This window comes from Phyllostomus discolor, chromosome 1 (assembly GCF_004126475.2).
Source record: "Phyllostomus discolor isolate MPI-MPIP mPhyDis1 chromosome 1, mPhyDis1.pri.v3, whole genome shotgun sequence".
Lineage (NCBI taxonomy): Eukaryota > Metazoa > Chordata > Mammalia > Chiroptera > Phyllostomidae > Phyllostomus > Phyllostomus discolor.
In genome coordinates this window covers 44,151,752-44,166,550 of record NC_040903.2, presented here as the reverse complement: position 1 = coordinate 44,166,550, position 14,799 = coordinate 44,151,752, and the positions used below count along the sequence as shown (strand labels likewise).

At 40.0% G+C, this 14,799-nt stretch overlaps 1 protein-coding gene across 9 annotated transcripts in view; it reads right to left on the bottom strand.

Annotated features, from left to right (window-relative positions):
- Positions 1-14,799, bottom strand: part of SLC4A4 (solute carrier family 4 member 4) — a 399,538-nt gene that overhangs the window by 272,604 nt on the left and 112,135 nt on the right. For 3 of the 9 annotated variants that reach the window (XM_036021808.1, XM_036021826.1, XM_036021831.1), the window contains exons 1-2: positions 12,272-12,292; positions 11,877-11,950 (exon numbers count right to left, since the gene is read on the bottom strand). In XM_036021808.1, the coding sequence (XP_035877701.1) occupies positions 11,877-11,949 (73 nt within the window). In that variant the 5' untranslated portion in view covers position 11,950; positions 12,272-12,292. Of the gene's footprint in view, positions 1-11,876; positions 11,951-12,271; positions 12,294-14,799 lie in introns of those variants that run through there. The other 6 variants (XM_028505445.2, XM_036021807.1, XM_036021835.1 and 3 more) reach the window with 3 other exon arrangements.

Below are 14,799 nucleotides of genomic sequence, written 5' to 3'. Positions count from 1 at the left end.
AATTTTTAACTTTGCTCTAGCAAAATTTCTTTTATAGTCAAATCTATAGATATAAAATACAATCTGTATTTATATCTCTATATTCTCTTTCTCTTCATATATATATAAAACCTATATAATTTCTTTTATAGAAATATGTATGTATATATAGTGAGAGAGAGAAAAAGATTGTTATAGACAATTGAAATCAAATTATTTGACAAAGTGTCTCCTGCTGTGTCTGATACGCAAAGGTGCCCCATAAGTGTTGGTCCTATTCCTCTCTTCTCTTCCTAAAGGGGAAAAACAAAGTTCTCTTTGTCCAGACTCCCACCCCGCTCCAGCCATGATAATAGCTTGTGAACTCTTGTTCTCAAGCAAAGGCACTCCAGGGCGTTCACTCTGAGCAGGACAGAATAGACAACTTTGGGCCAAGTCTAACCCATAACCCATCTCCCTGGGCAAGTTACTCATTATACACAGTCTAACTGTTCAACAGAAGCAACACCTTTCAAAAACTCAGTCTTCCCTCCTTTTGCCCACCTGGCAATCTTCACCACCCCTGGGTAGAGTGTCCCCTGGAGCTTCTACACAGTGAGAGCCAACCCTGGGGAACCAGGTCTGTTGGTCCTTGTACTTGACTAAATAGAGTAGAGTGGAGCCAAAAGGCCCAGGAAAGCCAATGCCAGGCAGGGCAGTGCCAAGAGCAAAGAGAGACCACCCAACAGGAAGATAGGAACCCCCACTCATCCTGACACCCAAGGGCTACAAAAGAACAAGCGGATTTTAATATGCAAGTACACATGCAGTCAGACAAAATCTGCCTGTGAGCCAAACACAGAAAACTGACAGTTTCCATTATTTCTCTTGTGGTCACCATTTGCACAACTGAATGGGAAGCAGAGCTGGAAGAGAGAAAACAATGGCTAATCCAATGGTCATTGATAATTGGATTTACAATTGCAGCCAGAGAAGCAGCTTAGAGAGACACATAAACGCACACATTCACATTCTCATCCTAACCACATTGTCCATCTCCAACTCTATTATGGCTTCATTTTAGCATTGGCCTAAGCTCTGGCTGAGTGATAAGAAGAAGTTTTTAGTTGCTACAGACAGTTAATACACATAGTTAATGCACTCATGGCTAATCAAGTATGACATAATTTCCTCCTCTCACATACCTATAATACAGGTGAGACATGGATAATGTCAAAAGGCTAAAACGATAACCAAAAACTAGGCGCTATGAAAGACTTAAATTAGCCTAGTGAAACCCAATCCCAGGATCTTCAGGACTCCAGGTTTCCAAACGCACCCAGAAAAGAGAAGAATGGCATTCACTAACACAACAGCACACAGTCCCACTTTCACTATTGAAATGACCTTGAACATCACCTGGTCCAACCTCTTCATTTACCAGTGAACCAATAAAAGCCAAATAGTCAGTTAATGATGTAGAGACTGGGACTCATGGGGGTCCTGAATATACAGGGTTCCTTTCCCACTTTCCTCCTTCCATGGTAAGAGTCCTCCCAGCACCCCTCCCATCTTCCACTGTGTGCAAGGCCATGCCAAAGAAAAATTTTAAAAAGTAGTCCTTTCAAGTTAGCAATTACCTAGTTACACAGAAGAAAAAACAATGGCTCAGGAATCATCCAAAAATATTTCTCTACACAATGACAAGTTTAAATCCACAACCCATACTTCCCTAAACTGCCCCATGATAGGAAGCAGTTCTCACTGTGACATCTGCCCTCCCACTGGTCACCTGCGGTCATTCAAATGATGAGGCCAGCCAGGCTTGTGTCTTCTTTCTCTCACCCTTTCATGTGCTCTTCCAACACTTTTTCCTTTTAATTTTTTTTGTACTGGTTTTGTGTACAGCTCAGGGGTTGGACAATCATGTTTCTGACATGCACTCCCCCAATATTTCCAGTACCCCAACTGGTGCCATCCACAGTTATCGCAATATCATTGACTAATCCCCTATGCTGTACTTAAAAGCCCGTGACTATTCTGTAACTGCAATTTGTACATTCTTAATCTCTTCATCTCTTTCATCAGTCTCCCCAACCCTCCCCTCTGCAGCCACCAGTTTTCTCTGTATCTACAAGTCTGTTTCAATTTGTTTGTCATTATTTTCTTCTTTAGATTCCACATACGAGTGAAATCATACAGTACTTGTCTTTCTCTGACTGACTTATTTCACTGAGTGTAATAATACCTTCTAGATCCATCCACGCTGTCACAAATGGTTAAGATTTCATTCTTTTTATAGCCAAGTAATATTCCGTGTGTATAAGGCCACCAATCGCCACCTTTTTGCCAAATCCACTGGCCACTTTCCGGTCCTCACCTACCTGACTGCAGGCAGCACTCAGCACTGTCCATCACTTACTCGCTCTTTATTGAAAGTGATCTGATCTTAGCCTCAGAGTCACCCTCTCCCTGGTTTTCCTCCAACTTCTATGACTGCTCCTTCTCAGTCTCCAAATGTTGGCACTCACAGAGCCTACTCTGGTCCTCTTCTCATTCTATTCCATCAGCCAAAGAGATATTTTTAAATGCAAATTTTGTCTCGTCACTTCCCTGCTTAAAACCTTCTGCCACAGCTCCCCGGTGCACACTCAAAATCCTAAATCTTTAGCATGGCATAAAAGGCCAGGAATTATCTGGGTCTTATCCACCTAAAGGGGACAAAAGTTTTTGCCTCCCCCAAATCCGCCTTTTGTGATACTGATTTTAAACTGGTTATTAGGAACAAAAGACTCAGAAAGAACTTTTGGTCCTCCCCCTTATTGCCTAAAAGATTCAGAAGAAAAGACCTCCTCCAGAAGGGTATCTTAGGTATTCACCTCACATTAGATAAGAAGATCCCCAGCAGGGGGCTGTTAGCTATCTCCCTCTCCCTCGTGTCCCACTGTTCCTGGGTTGCCCACAGGAATTTGTTTACCACACATCAGCTCTGTCTTGAAGACCTGTAAATTGCCTATTTCCCCTTCAAATTTGCAGAACCCTGCCCCCCTTCCTCCTTTGTCCATAATGGCACATAAGCCTCAACTGCCTAATGGACGTCCACTCTCATTCTTATGGCACCCTCAAACATACGTTTGAATAATAAACTGTGGAAGTTTTCTCCTGATAATCTGCCCCTGTTAATGTATTATTAGCCCAACTAGAGGAACTTAGAAAGTGGGAGGAAATTTTTTAGCCCCCACACACCTCAGGCCACTCCCTCCCTACTCACACAGTCCAGCTACATAGGTCTATTTCCACTTCTCAGGTAGGCCTACTTCCTTCTCACCCCTGGGCCTGTACACATGCCTGCCTGTGATGCTTCCCTCATTCGTGACATATTTCATTCCTCCTCATCCTTTAGATCTCAGCTCATGTCAGTCTACGAAAGGGATATACACAGGTCTCCCATGTCAACTCACTCCATGAACACTGATGCACTCTAAATTATATTCAACCAGTCCTGTTGTCCTTAAATAATGACTGGTGGATTTGACAGAACATTAATTGTGGCCCTAACTAGAACATGTTATCAACATTCAGTGATACATGAGAGCCTAGTAAACCAATATATTTTTCAGCTTATATCTGCAATTGTCCTTACCATTTTCACAGGCTTAAAGGGAAAAAAAAAACACTGTCCCTCAGTTAAGTTAATAAGAATAGTTAACACAGATACGAATCAACTAAGTCGTTGGATTACCAGATATCAGCACTAGCCTTAGTCTGACAGCATTCTGCAGTCACAGCTACCCCTGGTATAAAAGGTTAAACATAAAGATATAAATTACCTACAGGGACTAAATCCAAGGGAGACAATATCTTAAATTTATAGGGCTTATCCTGGGATTTCAAATAGTTTACTTATACTTTTAGCAAAATTAGGAAATAAGGAGGTGCAAATGCTCTGCTTCTCTGTAGGAAAACCAAGATTCAGAAATAAGTAATTTGTCAGTGACTTACCAAAAATATCAAGAATTTTTCAGTATTATCCTTAAACCATCACGGTAGGGTGGGTGAGGAAATAAGTTAACTGCACTCACATGAAGGGAATGTAACCACACAAGCATCACGGGCCTTGTGTCACCCAGAAAGGCAAGACGGAGCCAGGAACAGAAATCGGTCTTGAGGCTTCTGGTTCTCACTACGTTGTCTAACCCACAGCACAGACTGAATAAAGGCAACAGAACAATCAGATACTGGTTTAATTTGCCAACATATGTGTATCCACTGGATTCAGTATGAGCTTTCACCCTACATCAGTGATTTTCAACCTTTTCTTCTCATAGCTCACATAAACTAATTACTAAAATTCTGCTGCACACCAAAAATATATATATCTTTTGCCGATCTGACAAAAAATAGGTATAACTTTGATTCATTCACACTGGACAGCTGTTGTTGTGTTAGCTGTTGTCATTTCTTTCTTTTTTTTGTTGTTTTTTTTTTTTTTTTTTTTTTTTTTCAATCTAAGGGAAAAGTGCCCCTGACTAAATAATCAGGTATTGCAAGTCTTAATTAAAAGTTCCTGTGGCACACCAGTGTGCCACACCGGTAGAAAATTGCTGCTCTACATCCAAGACATTTTCTTTATTTTTCAGTGGGAATAGAACTACTTGTTGAAAATTGAATAATCAACTGGCGCTGGGGTGGTGGTGAACACATTAGATAAAGCACTTAAGATAGCTGCCTTCTTATTCTAACTCTTTGGAAAAGTAAAAACAATTAACTAGATTGAAAAGCTTTTGCAACTATTCAGAGAAGGGAGTTATTTAAGCCACCATATGTACTGCTGGTTCAGTGGATGCCACTCCCCACTCTCCCTCCCTTCACCTTCATCCCACCTCACAATCAGCAGCCTTGGGGTCCCAATGTTTGGAACCTTCTGTGAACTACTGCCATGGCAGGCTCTCACTTCAGTCCCCTAAATGCAATTAGCAAAGAAAACAAGTAAAATAAAACATAACAAAACAAAACCCACCAGCTAGCTCACCACAGCAACAAGAGACTCAACTGAGCTTAAAGCAGCTTTATTCTATTCTTACTCTACTCTCCCTCATAAGTCCCAATTCTCACCCCCAATAATTCTGACTCTTGTGTTGATAGAAATGGGGAAATACAATACTTTGCTGAGGTTCAAATACACAGTGTTATTCCTATACTTTTGCATACTCTCATTTAACTGGCACCTAAATTATATAACAGCTTGTGTATCATATGAAATATGTTCATATATACATTAAATATACAAAGTCTGTCCAGAAGGAATCCAACCATGTCATATGAAAAATGGAGATATTTGTTGAAGATAGGAAATACAGGAAACATTGTACATAGGGCAATGATGCCTCAGTCCCCTTTCAAAGTAGGCAGTTTGGGACCTCACACAGTTCTCCCAGTCACCATCAGCTGCCATATTTTCCTGAATCTCATCTATGGTCTGAAATCCCTTCCCTTTCAAAGATGATTTTAGTTTTTGGAAAAGCCAGAAGTCACAGGACACCAAATCTGGGATCTAGGGGGCTGAGTCACCTGGGTGATTTGATGTTTCACCACAAAACTGCACGAGACAGGATATATAAGCAGGTGCATGGTTGTGATGAAGTTGCCAATGACCAAGTTGCCCATAGCTACAGACTTCTGAATCATCTGAATAGTTTCCATGGAGGAATGTTCAAGCTTCACGCAAAATTTGATGCAGATTCGTTGCTCTACGTGCTCAGTCATTTTGAATGCAACAGCCATACAATACACATGCTTCTTCAGCAGCATCTACCACCCCCACTGACTAGTACAGTAAAGTTGTCATTGTTCACACATGCTCATTCCAGTCCACTCTCCTTGGCTGCCAGATTACACAGATGTCATGCAAACCATTCTTGTTATATCAACAATGGCTGGACTCTTTCCAGACACACCTTGTGCATGTAACAGACCTCTGAACCTTCTTCAATGGTGGAAAAATACTATGTACTTAAATCTGTTCTCTGAAAGAACAGAAATCTGTTCTCTTGCATGCCTTATTAGGCAATGGGCATGCATTTGTATTTTATCCTGTATTAGAGTTAATATGCCTCTTCTTGGAAAAGTAATCAAATTACAGTCAACGTGTATCAGAGAAGTCTAATCATGAAACTCAGATCTCACACCAGGAGCTTAAAGAGATTCAGAATGAGCCTGAAGAGGAACAGACAGTGGGCCCTGGGACCCTTCACTTGACCATTCGAGCTTTCCTCATCCAATACAAGAAGCATTAGGTAAGCATGGTCAGGAAGGCAACACAGGTGTTGGTAAAAATGAATTAAGCAAGTAAAAATCACTTTAGTCCAGTCTTTGTCTAAATGAACTTTAGACCAAAGAAACCCATACACAAAATACTCTACGTGTATCATTTCACGAATTTCATGGATCCTTGCTAAACACAACCCAAGCACAAAGTTCAATTTTTATGGCTTATGGCCATAAAAGAATGTACACATGTTGGACCAAAAGTGACTTCAAGAGGGCCTTAGCTGATCCTGTACTACCAGGGAATTCTCTACAACTGGAAAACTCTGGGAAGGGATGTCTGATTCCAGTTTCAAAAACCCCATGGCATTATTATCAGAGTTCCTTGAACTTTAAGAAATCTGTATACAAGTATTTAATCTCACTGACACAGCAGGAGGTGTCAGCTCCCAGGCCCCATGTTGCCTGCCTGAGGACCGCTGGCGGGCTTTCAGCTGAGGCTGTCAGGAGAGAGAAGTGGGGCACTGGGAAAGGGTTATATGGGCTCAACCTGCTCTGAGAAAACCAAATTCTGTACCAACCCTTAAACACTCCACCACATTTCTTTACCACTCTCCACTGTGTGGGTACATTGTTTCTTTTAAGGAAGGCTTTTCCTTCAGCAACTATTTGCCCAAGTGTTTCCTCTGTACACACTGTTTCTGAGAAATAGAGTGAACACAGAGAAGAGGTCAGCAAAATGCAACCAGACACTTACATCCAGCGCTCAGAATAGCCCCAGCCCCAACTTGGCCCTCCCTTCCCATCTGTAGGTTTCATTCACTCCTTCTCAGCAATTACATTTTTCACCACTGTAATTATTAACAAATGTCTACCAGGCCCCACTTTTTCTTTAGAATACCACCTCTCCATTACACATAAATACATCATCAGATATCCTCTGGTGAAAAATAGGTTTAAGTCATATGATTTCATGTCTATAAAATGTGAGATCCTGACTTCCAAAAAAACAAAATACCATTTCATCATTTTTTTTGTCTCTCTCCTCAAAAGACAGACAAGTGGAAGGAAAAAAATAAGGCAGAGGTGTTTTAGAGGTTTCTTTTTCTTATCAATATAAATATATAAATGACATAAATATCAATGATCTTTGCCAAATCAAACAGGAGTAGCAGCAAAGGAGAGGATCACTAAAAAGATTATCTCATGTGACTACGACTACTGAGAACCAAATTTCTAACTAAAAATGTAAACAAAGATTTTAGAGTTTTATATAAAGGGATTCTGCATATTCTCTATTTAGCTTATATTATATATTCATTTATTCACTCTTTCTCTTAACAAATATTTGGTAAATATTTATTCTGTTCCAGAGAGTGTCCTAGTTTTTTACCTTTATTTCCCTAAAAATAATCCTCCAGTAAAATTCCATGCAATCTCAATGATACTTGCTTAGTGTCGATCAGTGGGCATAGGAACCTGCATAATCATTCTTCCATTTGCACAGATGAGAGCTTACTTCCTTTTGGCCTTACTTTTGAATGGAAGAGGAAAGCCACCACAATGTGTCAGAATAGCTTTGAGAGCACTGATCAGACTTCAAAACTGGAGACACATTTCAGCCAATATTGTCTTGCTGTACTTTACGCTTCCTGAGTTGCTGGTTAGATTGATATTAAGAAAAGGCCCCTCCTCACAACATCAGGGTTGCCAAGGCCTGCTGGGGAGTTACCTAGCCCTGTAGAGCCAAGGCCTTATCTCAGAGGATAAGGTGGAGTTTGCTCTTTTCCCCCATTGCGAAATACGAGATTATTAAGTAATCTGTTTACATCATACAGATCCAAAATCCTGGCTGACTTTTTTTAAAGATAAAACATCTACAAGACATACTTCTGTTTAGAAAAATTTACCTGGCGATCTAGCTTTCTATCTCAACTTTGGTTTACCCCACAAAATTTGGCAATTTCCCCTGTCTATGTGTGTTTAAAATGAAAATCGAGTGTTGTTCTCACTGTCAGCATTTCGGGTCATTCTGGTAACATCGATTTGTCATCTACAGACCAATTCAATTCTGTGAAAGTGCCTGAGATGGGGATGGAGCCTTTAGGTACAAAAACAAATATGTTATTTTAAGTGTTAAAAATTTTAAATGTTTATCCACAGTAACCACTCTGTGCCAAAAATGTTACCTTTACAAAACCAAAAACAGTATAACATAACCAATGAAAGAACAGATACTAAGCTTCTCTTTTTTTTTTGTATATTTTTGCTTTTTATTAAATTTACTGGGGTGACATTGGTTACTAAGACTGTGTAGGTTCAAGTGCACATATCTATGACACACGATGTTCATATTGCATTGTGCGCTCACCACCCAAAGTCAAAGCATCTTCCATGACCATACAGTTGACCCACTTTCCCTTTTACTACCCTCTACCCACCTTCCCTCTGGTAACCACCATACCGATGTCTGTGTCTATGAGTTTTTATTGTTTGTTCATTTGTTGCTTTCAGTTTTATATCCCACATGAATGAAATCATATGGTTCTTCTGCTATCTCAATTGTTTTGCTTGTCAATAAGAGAAAATAAAGCTGTTCTTTATCTTAAAGATTAAAAATTGGCACTTGGCTACCTTTTTAAAGAGTCTATCTTTACATCACTAACACAAATGCACAAGGCAAATTATGTGAAAATGAGGCTTAGGCCTTTAATTGTGTCCCACGTAGATAAATTCATAACTGAAACAGAACATGACTCCTCTTCTGACTCACTCTGTTCTTCGTGAGTGTTGCAGCTGACAGTATTCTGTTGAGTTTTCAGAATGTGGACTGAGTGTCATGCCACCCCATGAGAGTAAAGTTGAACCAGGTGAAGCGAGGGTGTGGTTGAAGTCCCAGGCTCTCTCCCCTGCTCAGAACTACAGCATTGGATGGAACTATGAGTGAGCATCTGGCTCTTCTTGACTTCAGGCTGAGCTAAATCCAGTCCCCCCAGACTCAAGGGCCAAAGAAGAATTTTAAAAGCATGAATATTACAAAGTAACTGGAGCTACTAGACCTTTGTCACCCTAATAATCGTGTAATGGGAGTACATCTTACTTGTGCGAATTACTTTAAAAGACAAAATTTTCCATTCAGTTTACTTTTGCTAAGTGTACTGCAGCATGCTTCAAATTTGTTTGATGATAGAAATGTCAGGTGCCCCATCATCTTTAACCTTTGAATTTCTCATCCTTAAAACCAAAGCACTGACTTCTGCCCTAAATTTCCTAAAATTCAGCTACTTCAGAACAGAGATAACAATTTGCTCTCCTTCAAATTCACCCTTCTCAGTGCAATTAAATATGAGATAGACTTACGTCCTTGCATAATACATTCTGCCTCAAAATACGAATGAATCCACATCAGAGGTCTTCACAGTCAAGTCATCTGTTTCTTTATTCTCATGGACAAGTCATCAAACCCATGTCCATTACAACTTCTTTACATTTTCACCTGGAGTTCCTATAAAATTGAAGTGCTCCCTATCCCCACCAGATGAAGCCCAGTGAGAAAATGGGAGGGTCCGTTAGGTGGGCACTGAATTGGAAACCAACAGTCCCTATTGTAGTTTCAAGAAATACTGTAGAGGACCCTATACTGGTGGGTATTCTCCACCAAATGACAATCATAAACAACCATCCTGTAGGGCCTCAGAATTCAACAAAAGGCAACTAGCTAAACATAACCTGAAGTAAAAGTAATCAACTCAGATTCCAACATCAAAGATAATCACTAAAATAGAAGTCTTAGAACAGGAATATGCACAAAATCCACATGGCAAATTTGATCACCACAAAGCCAAACAATTTTACAGATGTTTTTACCACCTTTTGTTGTCTTCTTTGTTTCTCCTTAAAGAAATCTGGCTACAGATTTGTGTGTTAGTCATTACATTGTTGTCTTAATTTTGTGCCTGAAAATCAAGGGAAATACTTCAGGAAATTAATTCCTTGGTCAAAGCTGTAAGAAACCCATGTACAATACCCAGTTGCAGCAGGGTGCTGTCAATCCTACAGGCCTTATAAACTCAAGAAAATGATTTACAGCTCCTGTGAACTTAGCTAGCACATTATTCTCAAGGAAAGCACACACACTCACACATCTCATTCTCAAGCTTGCTCACTGATTTTTCTACTTTAGTTGTCCCGAAACTATAGAATATTCGCTCAGTCCTACAATATTTCGATCCATATGCTATCACTTTAAGATGCTTATTTCCTCTTTGACCCCAGGACAATGACAAAGTCACCACACTGCAGGCTTAACATCACGGGTTATAAGAATCTTAAGACAAGAGTTTTACTATTCTCCCTAAGGGCAGAAAACTGTACTTAAGGAACAATTAAAATAAAAATTTAAAAAAGTTTTACTATTCTGCTTTCACTAACTTGACATTTTCCCACAGTCATGTTATAAAAGTACAAGAAACCCATAAAACAATATGAAAAAAAATACTGTCATTTCCTTTTTCCTAAGAAACTTAGGTATCAAATTCTTATTAGTCTCAAGAGCATAAATGCAGGAAGTAGCAAGGTGGAGGGGGAAGGCAACCCTCCAACGCTCCATGGTCAGAAGAAACTGACTAAGGAAACACGATAAAAACACAATGGTCCCACTATTCAAACTAATCCAGGTGGCACCGGAGCATCACTTGTCCAGGACCAATGTGGTTGAAGAGTCACTCCAGAACACACAGTACCACCCTCTTTTTGGTATGCATTAAATGTGTCCCAAATGGTACCAATCAGACTAGAGTTTCCAAAACACATACAAATTGTCTCTCAGGTGATTTTAATAGACACATTTTATGACATGGTTCACCTGTAAGTTTCATTTAATTTTATAAGTACTAATTATTTTTAAAATCTCACTATAAATATTAACATTGTGTATTTGTGATGCCTTCATATAATTAATAAATGTTAAGTCCTGCTTTCTCACTCTCAAATAGTATTATTGCACATAATTGATAAGTCATGAGATAAGAGTAGACACACTAAAAGTATCATAACATGAGCTAAAACTTAACTCTTATTTGATTTTTAACAGGCACTGGGGAACATTAGCAAAAGAGGTCCTGGAGGTTTTATAAGTAAAAAGTGCTTTTCCATCTCTTTCTAACAGATTTATCCATGATTAGCATTGTTTACATCCTCAACTCTGACCCATTTTTCTGGTGACAATGGTATCATTACCATCATTCTCTTCCTATAACATCTGTTTCTTTACCCTGCAACCTATAAGAAAGAACAGAATATTCAACCAAATACATTTATACAAATCTAGCAGCTTCCCTGAACTAGTCACTGGAAGATGGTTCATATTACCTGAAAAATATTTACTTTTCATGAAGGGGCACCTGCTTCAAAATAAGACACCCCCCTCCTTTTATTTTAACTATGCAGTACTGCACTGACTCAGGTTCCGACAGTCCAGAGAAGTTCTAAAAATTATATCCTATGTTGAAGCAAAATGGGGAAATTAATGAAACTCCATACAAAAGCTTTGGTTTGTAACTTCACAAATACAAGCTGTGTGGACTGGATGGATGCTATTACCTACAAAGACACAGGTACATGAATATCCTTCCCCAACCCATAAAGCTCACCTTCTACTTCTTCTTCATCACACACGTGCTTAAGGAAGGAAGCCCCTCTGTCCAGGACAGCTTCATCCTCCATCCTATAGTAATAAAAAAGAAAAAAAGAGTGCTCAGACTTCTCCTGGAGTGAGCCACTTGAAGCAGCCCAGCTTCTGGGCAGGTTAACCTGCAAGCTGTTGTTCATGTTAACAGGGCAGAGTCACCCTTCCTTCAGTCACTTCCACTTCTTCACGCAGCTCCTCTCCTCCGGTGGTGGAGAATGTGCCGGTCCCACATAGCTTCGGCTCTAACCTTCAGAGGGCACCCACATGGATAGGCAAGAGAAAATCATCTCAATCCTGAGGGCTGTGTGTTGGGGGTTCTCTCCTTTGGGATTTGCAAAAGAAAAAAGGAAAAAATACCAAGAGAGGAAGTTTAGTGTGTCTGGAGTGCTCGTGATGATCGTTTGTGGAAATCCAGCTTCAGTGCTTAGCTCTTTAAACACCCACTGCATAAAAATGTATACCCTCACACACACATGCACACCCACCCACACACAGAAAGTGACAGGGAGTTAGGCTAATGCACAGTGGGATCCTAGCTTCCAGCCAGCCTCTTAATATGAGCACAGCCCAGTATTCTCTGTTGAGTGGCAAGCTTTGAGTCACATGTTGGCCTCGCGGAAATCTGACATCTGAGGATTATCCAGCAACTCGGTTTTGGCAACAGTCACATATATATGCCACCCATTCATTCCTTTTCCACATTCTTATCACACTTCTCGCTCTATCTTCATCCTGCCCTGTTAACTCTTCCCTGAAGGGCACAAAGTTCTCCATTTCATAGCCACATTACATTGTCCTCCTGTCTCCTTACATAATAGGATCTACTTTGCAATTTCATATGCTAAGTAAGACCTCAGGACCCGTCCAAGTAATGACAGCGTATTCACGGCCTCTCCCAATGCCAAACACGTTTCTCACTTATAGAATGAGTTAACATTTATTTTCTTACTCTGTGACTCGTTTTCATTGCATTAACTCTGACATACAGAATTCTATGAAGTCTATTTATAGTGCAAGCAGGAAGAGTCCCGAACTGCTCAAATGCTGCTTGTGTCGTACCGGTCTAGAAACAAAGAACTTGCTCTGGGGACAGCTGCTCTATGTCATACCGTACATGAGCTCTGCCAGGGAACCAAATGTTCATCTGTATCCTATCCATCCAATTATATGCTCAGGCACTGAATACTGTAGGTCTGTTTTCCATATTGTCTGTGTAACTTTTCTTGTGCTTCAGATATTCGTTGCAATATATGTGAATATACGCTGAGTTCACATTTCCTTCCTTTCTATTTTAGGAGCATAACCATCTCACAAAGCAACCATCTTAGCACAAAATGTCAGAAGTTTGGTGTCAGGTAGACCTGAGTTTCAAAAATCTAATTCTACCACTCTTAGCATTTGTATCACCTGGAGCAAAGTATTAACTTATCGAGCCTCAGTATTTTCATCTATAAAATTGAAGGTGATAGTATCAACCTTGCAGGACTGCTCTGAGATTCAAATTAGGGAACATGGGTGAAAGCACTCAGTTCTGTGCCTAGCACCTAGTGCATGTTTAATAAAGGTAAGTTTCCTTCCTTTCTTCTTTCCTTATTCCTCTTTTACCCTGGGCTTTATTGGGGGACAATGTCATTTAGAAACCCATTACCTTTGGACAACTGCAGAATATTTTCCTTTGGGGATATGGGACATGCATGCAATAGTTCATCCTGATATATACCTATTTCCTTCTCTGTGTTAAAAAATAAAAATGTAAAACTACATACAAATATTATGTGGATCAGTCATCAGGATTACAGTAGGGAAAAAATGTCTTGAAGACTTGAGAAGTCAAGTCTTCTACCATCCCTGTCTGAGCCTTTCCCATGAAGAGTGAATGATATTCTGATTGACAGATTCAGCAATTGCTAGGTTCTAACACTCTTCAGAGGGGGAGGAATACATCTGTGAATACAACCGGCAAATTCTTAACTAATAATTAATAGATAAACAAGGTAATCTTAGATAGCATTAAGTTCTTGCAGGAAATAAAATGAGGCAGAAAACAACTTGGTATAAGGTGGTTCAGATGAGGCTTCCAAGGACGTGACACGTGAGTGGAGAAAAAAATGATATGAAGGAACCAGGGGTTTGAGGCTCTGGGGGAAAAGCAAAGTTCCGAACAAAGGGAAGAGCAAGTGCAAAGACTCTAAGGTGGGAACAAGTTTAGCATGTTTCAGGAACAGAAATGAGGCCCGTGAAGCCGGACAGAGAGTCAGTAGGTCAACATAGTACTCCCATTAGGAATCGGGGCCACATGGGCTGAGGTGGGCAGTCACAGTTGCAGGTGTTTCGGGAGCCACTGAAAAGTTTTGTTTTTATTCTGGTCTATTGAGGTATAATTGACACATTACATTATATTAGTTTCAGATGCATAGCACAATGATTTATACTGTAATCCCTCCTTATGTGAGAAGGATATGTTCCAAGACCCCCAGCGGATACCTACAACCACAGATAGTACCAACCAACCCCTGGAGGTACACAATGCTTTTTCCTATACATACTATGAGAGAGTTTAATTTATATATTAGGCAATGCCACAGATAGAAGATTCATTCTTATCACAGATCTTAGCCACCTCGGCATACTATATTATTTCTTTCTTCATTAAGCCAAGAACTTTTACTTTTTCAACTAAAGGAAGCACTTTATAGCTTTTCTTCAGCATATCTGAATTGCCAGCATCACTAATCTAATGTTTTGGGGTCCTTATTAAGTAAACTAAGGGTTACCTGAAGACAAGCACTGTGATACCGGGACAGACTACCTGACGACGGAGATGGCTCCACCAAGTAACTCATGGGTGGAGGGCATACACAGCATGGACAGGCTGGACAAGGGGA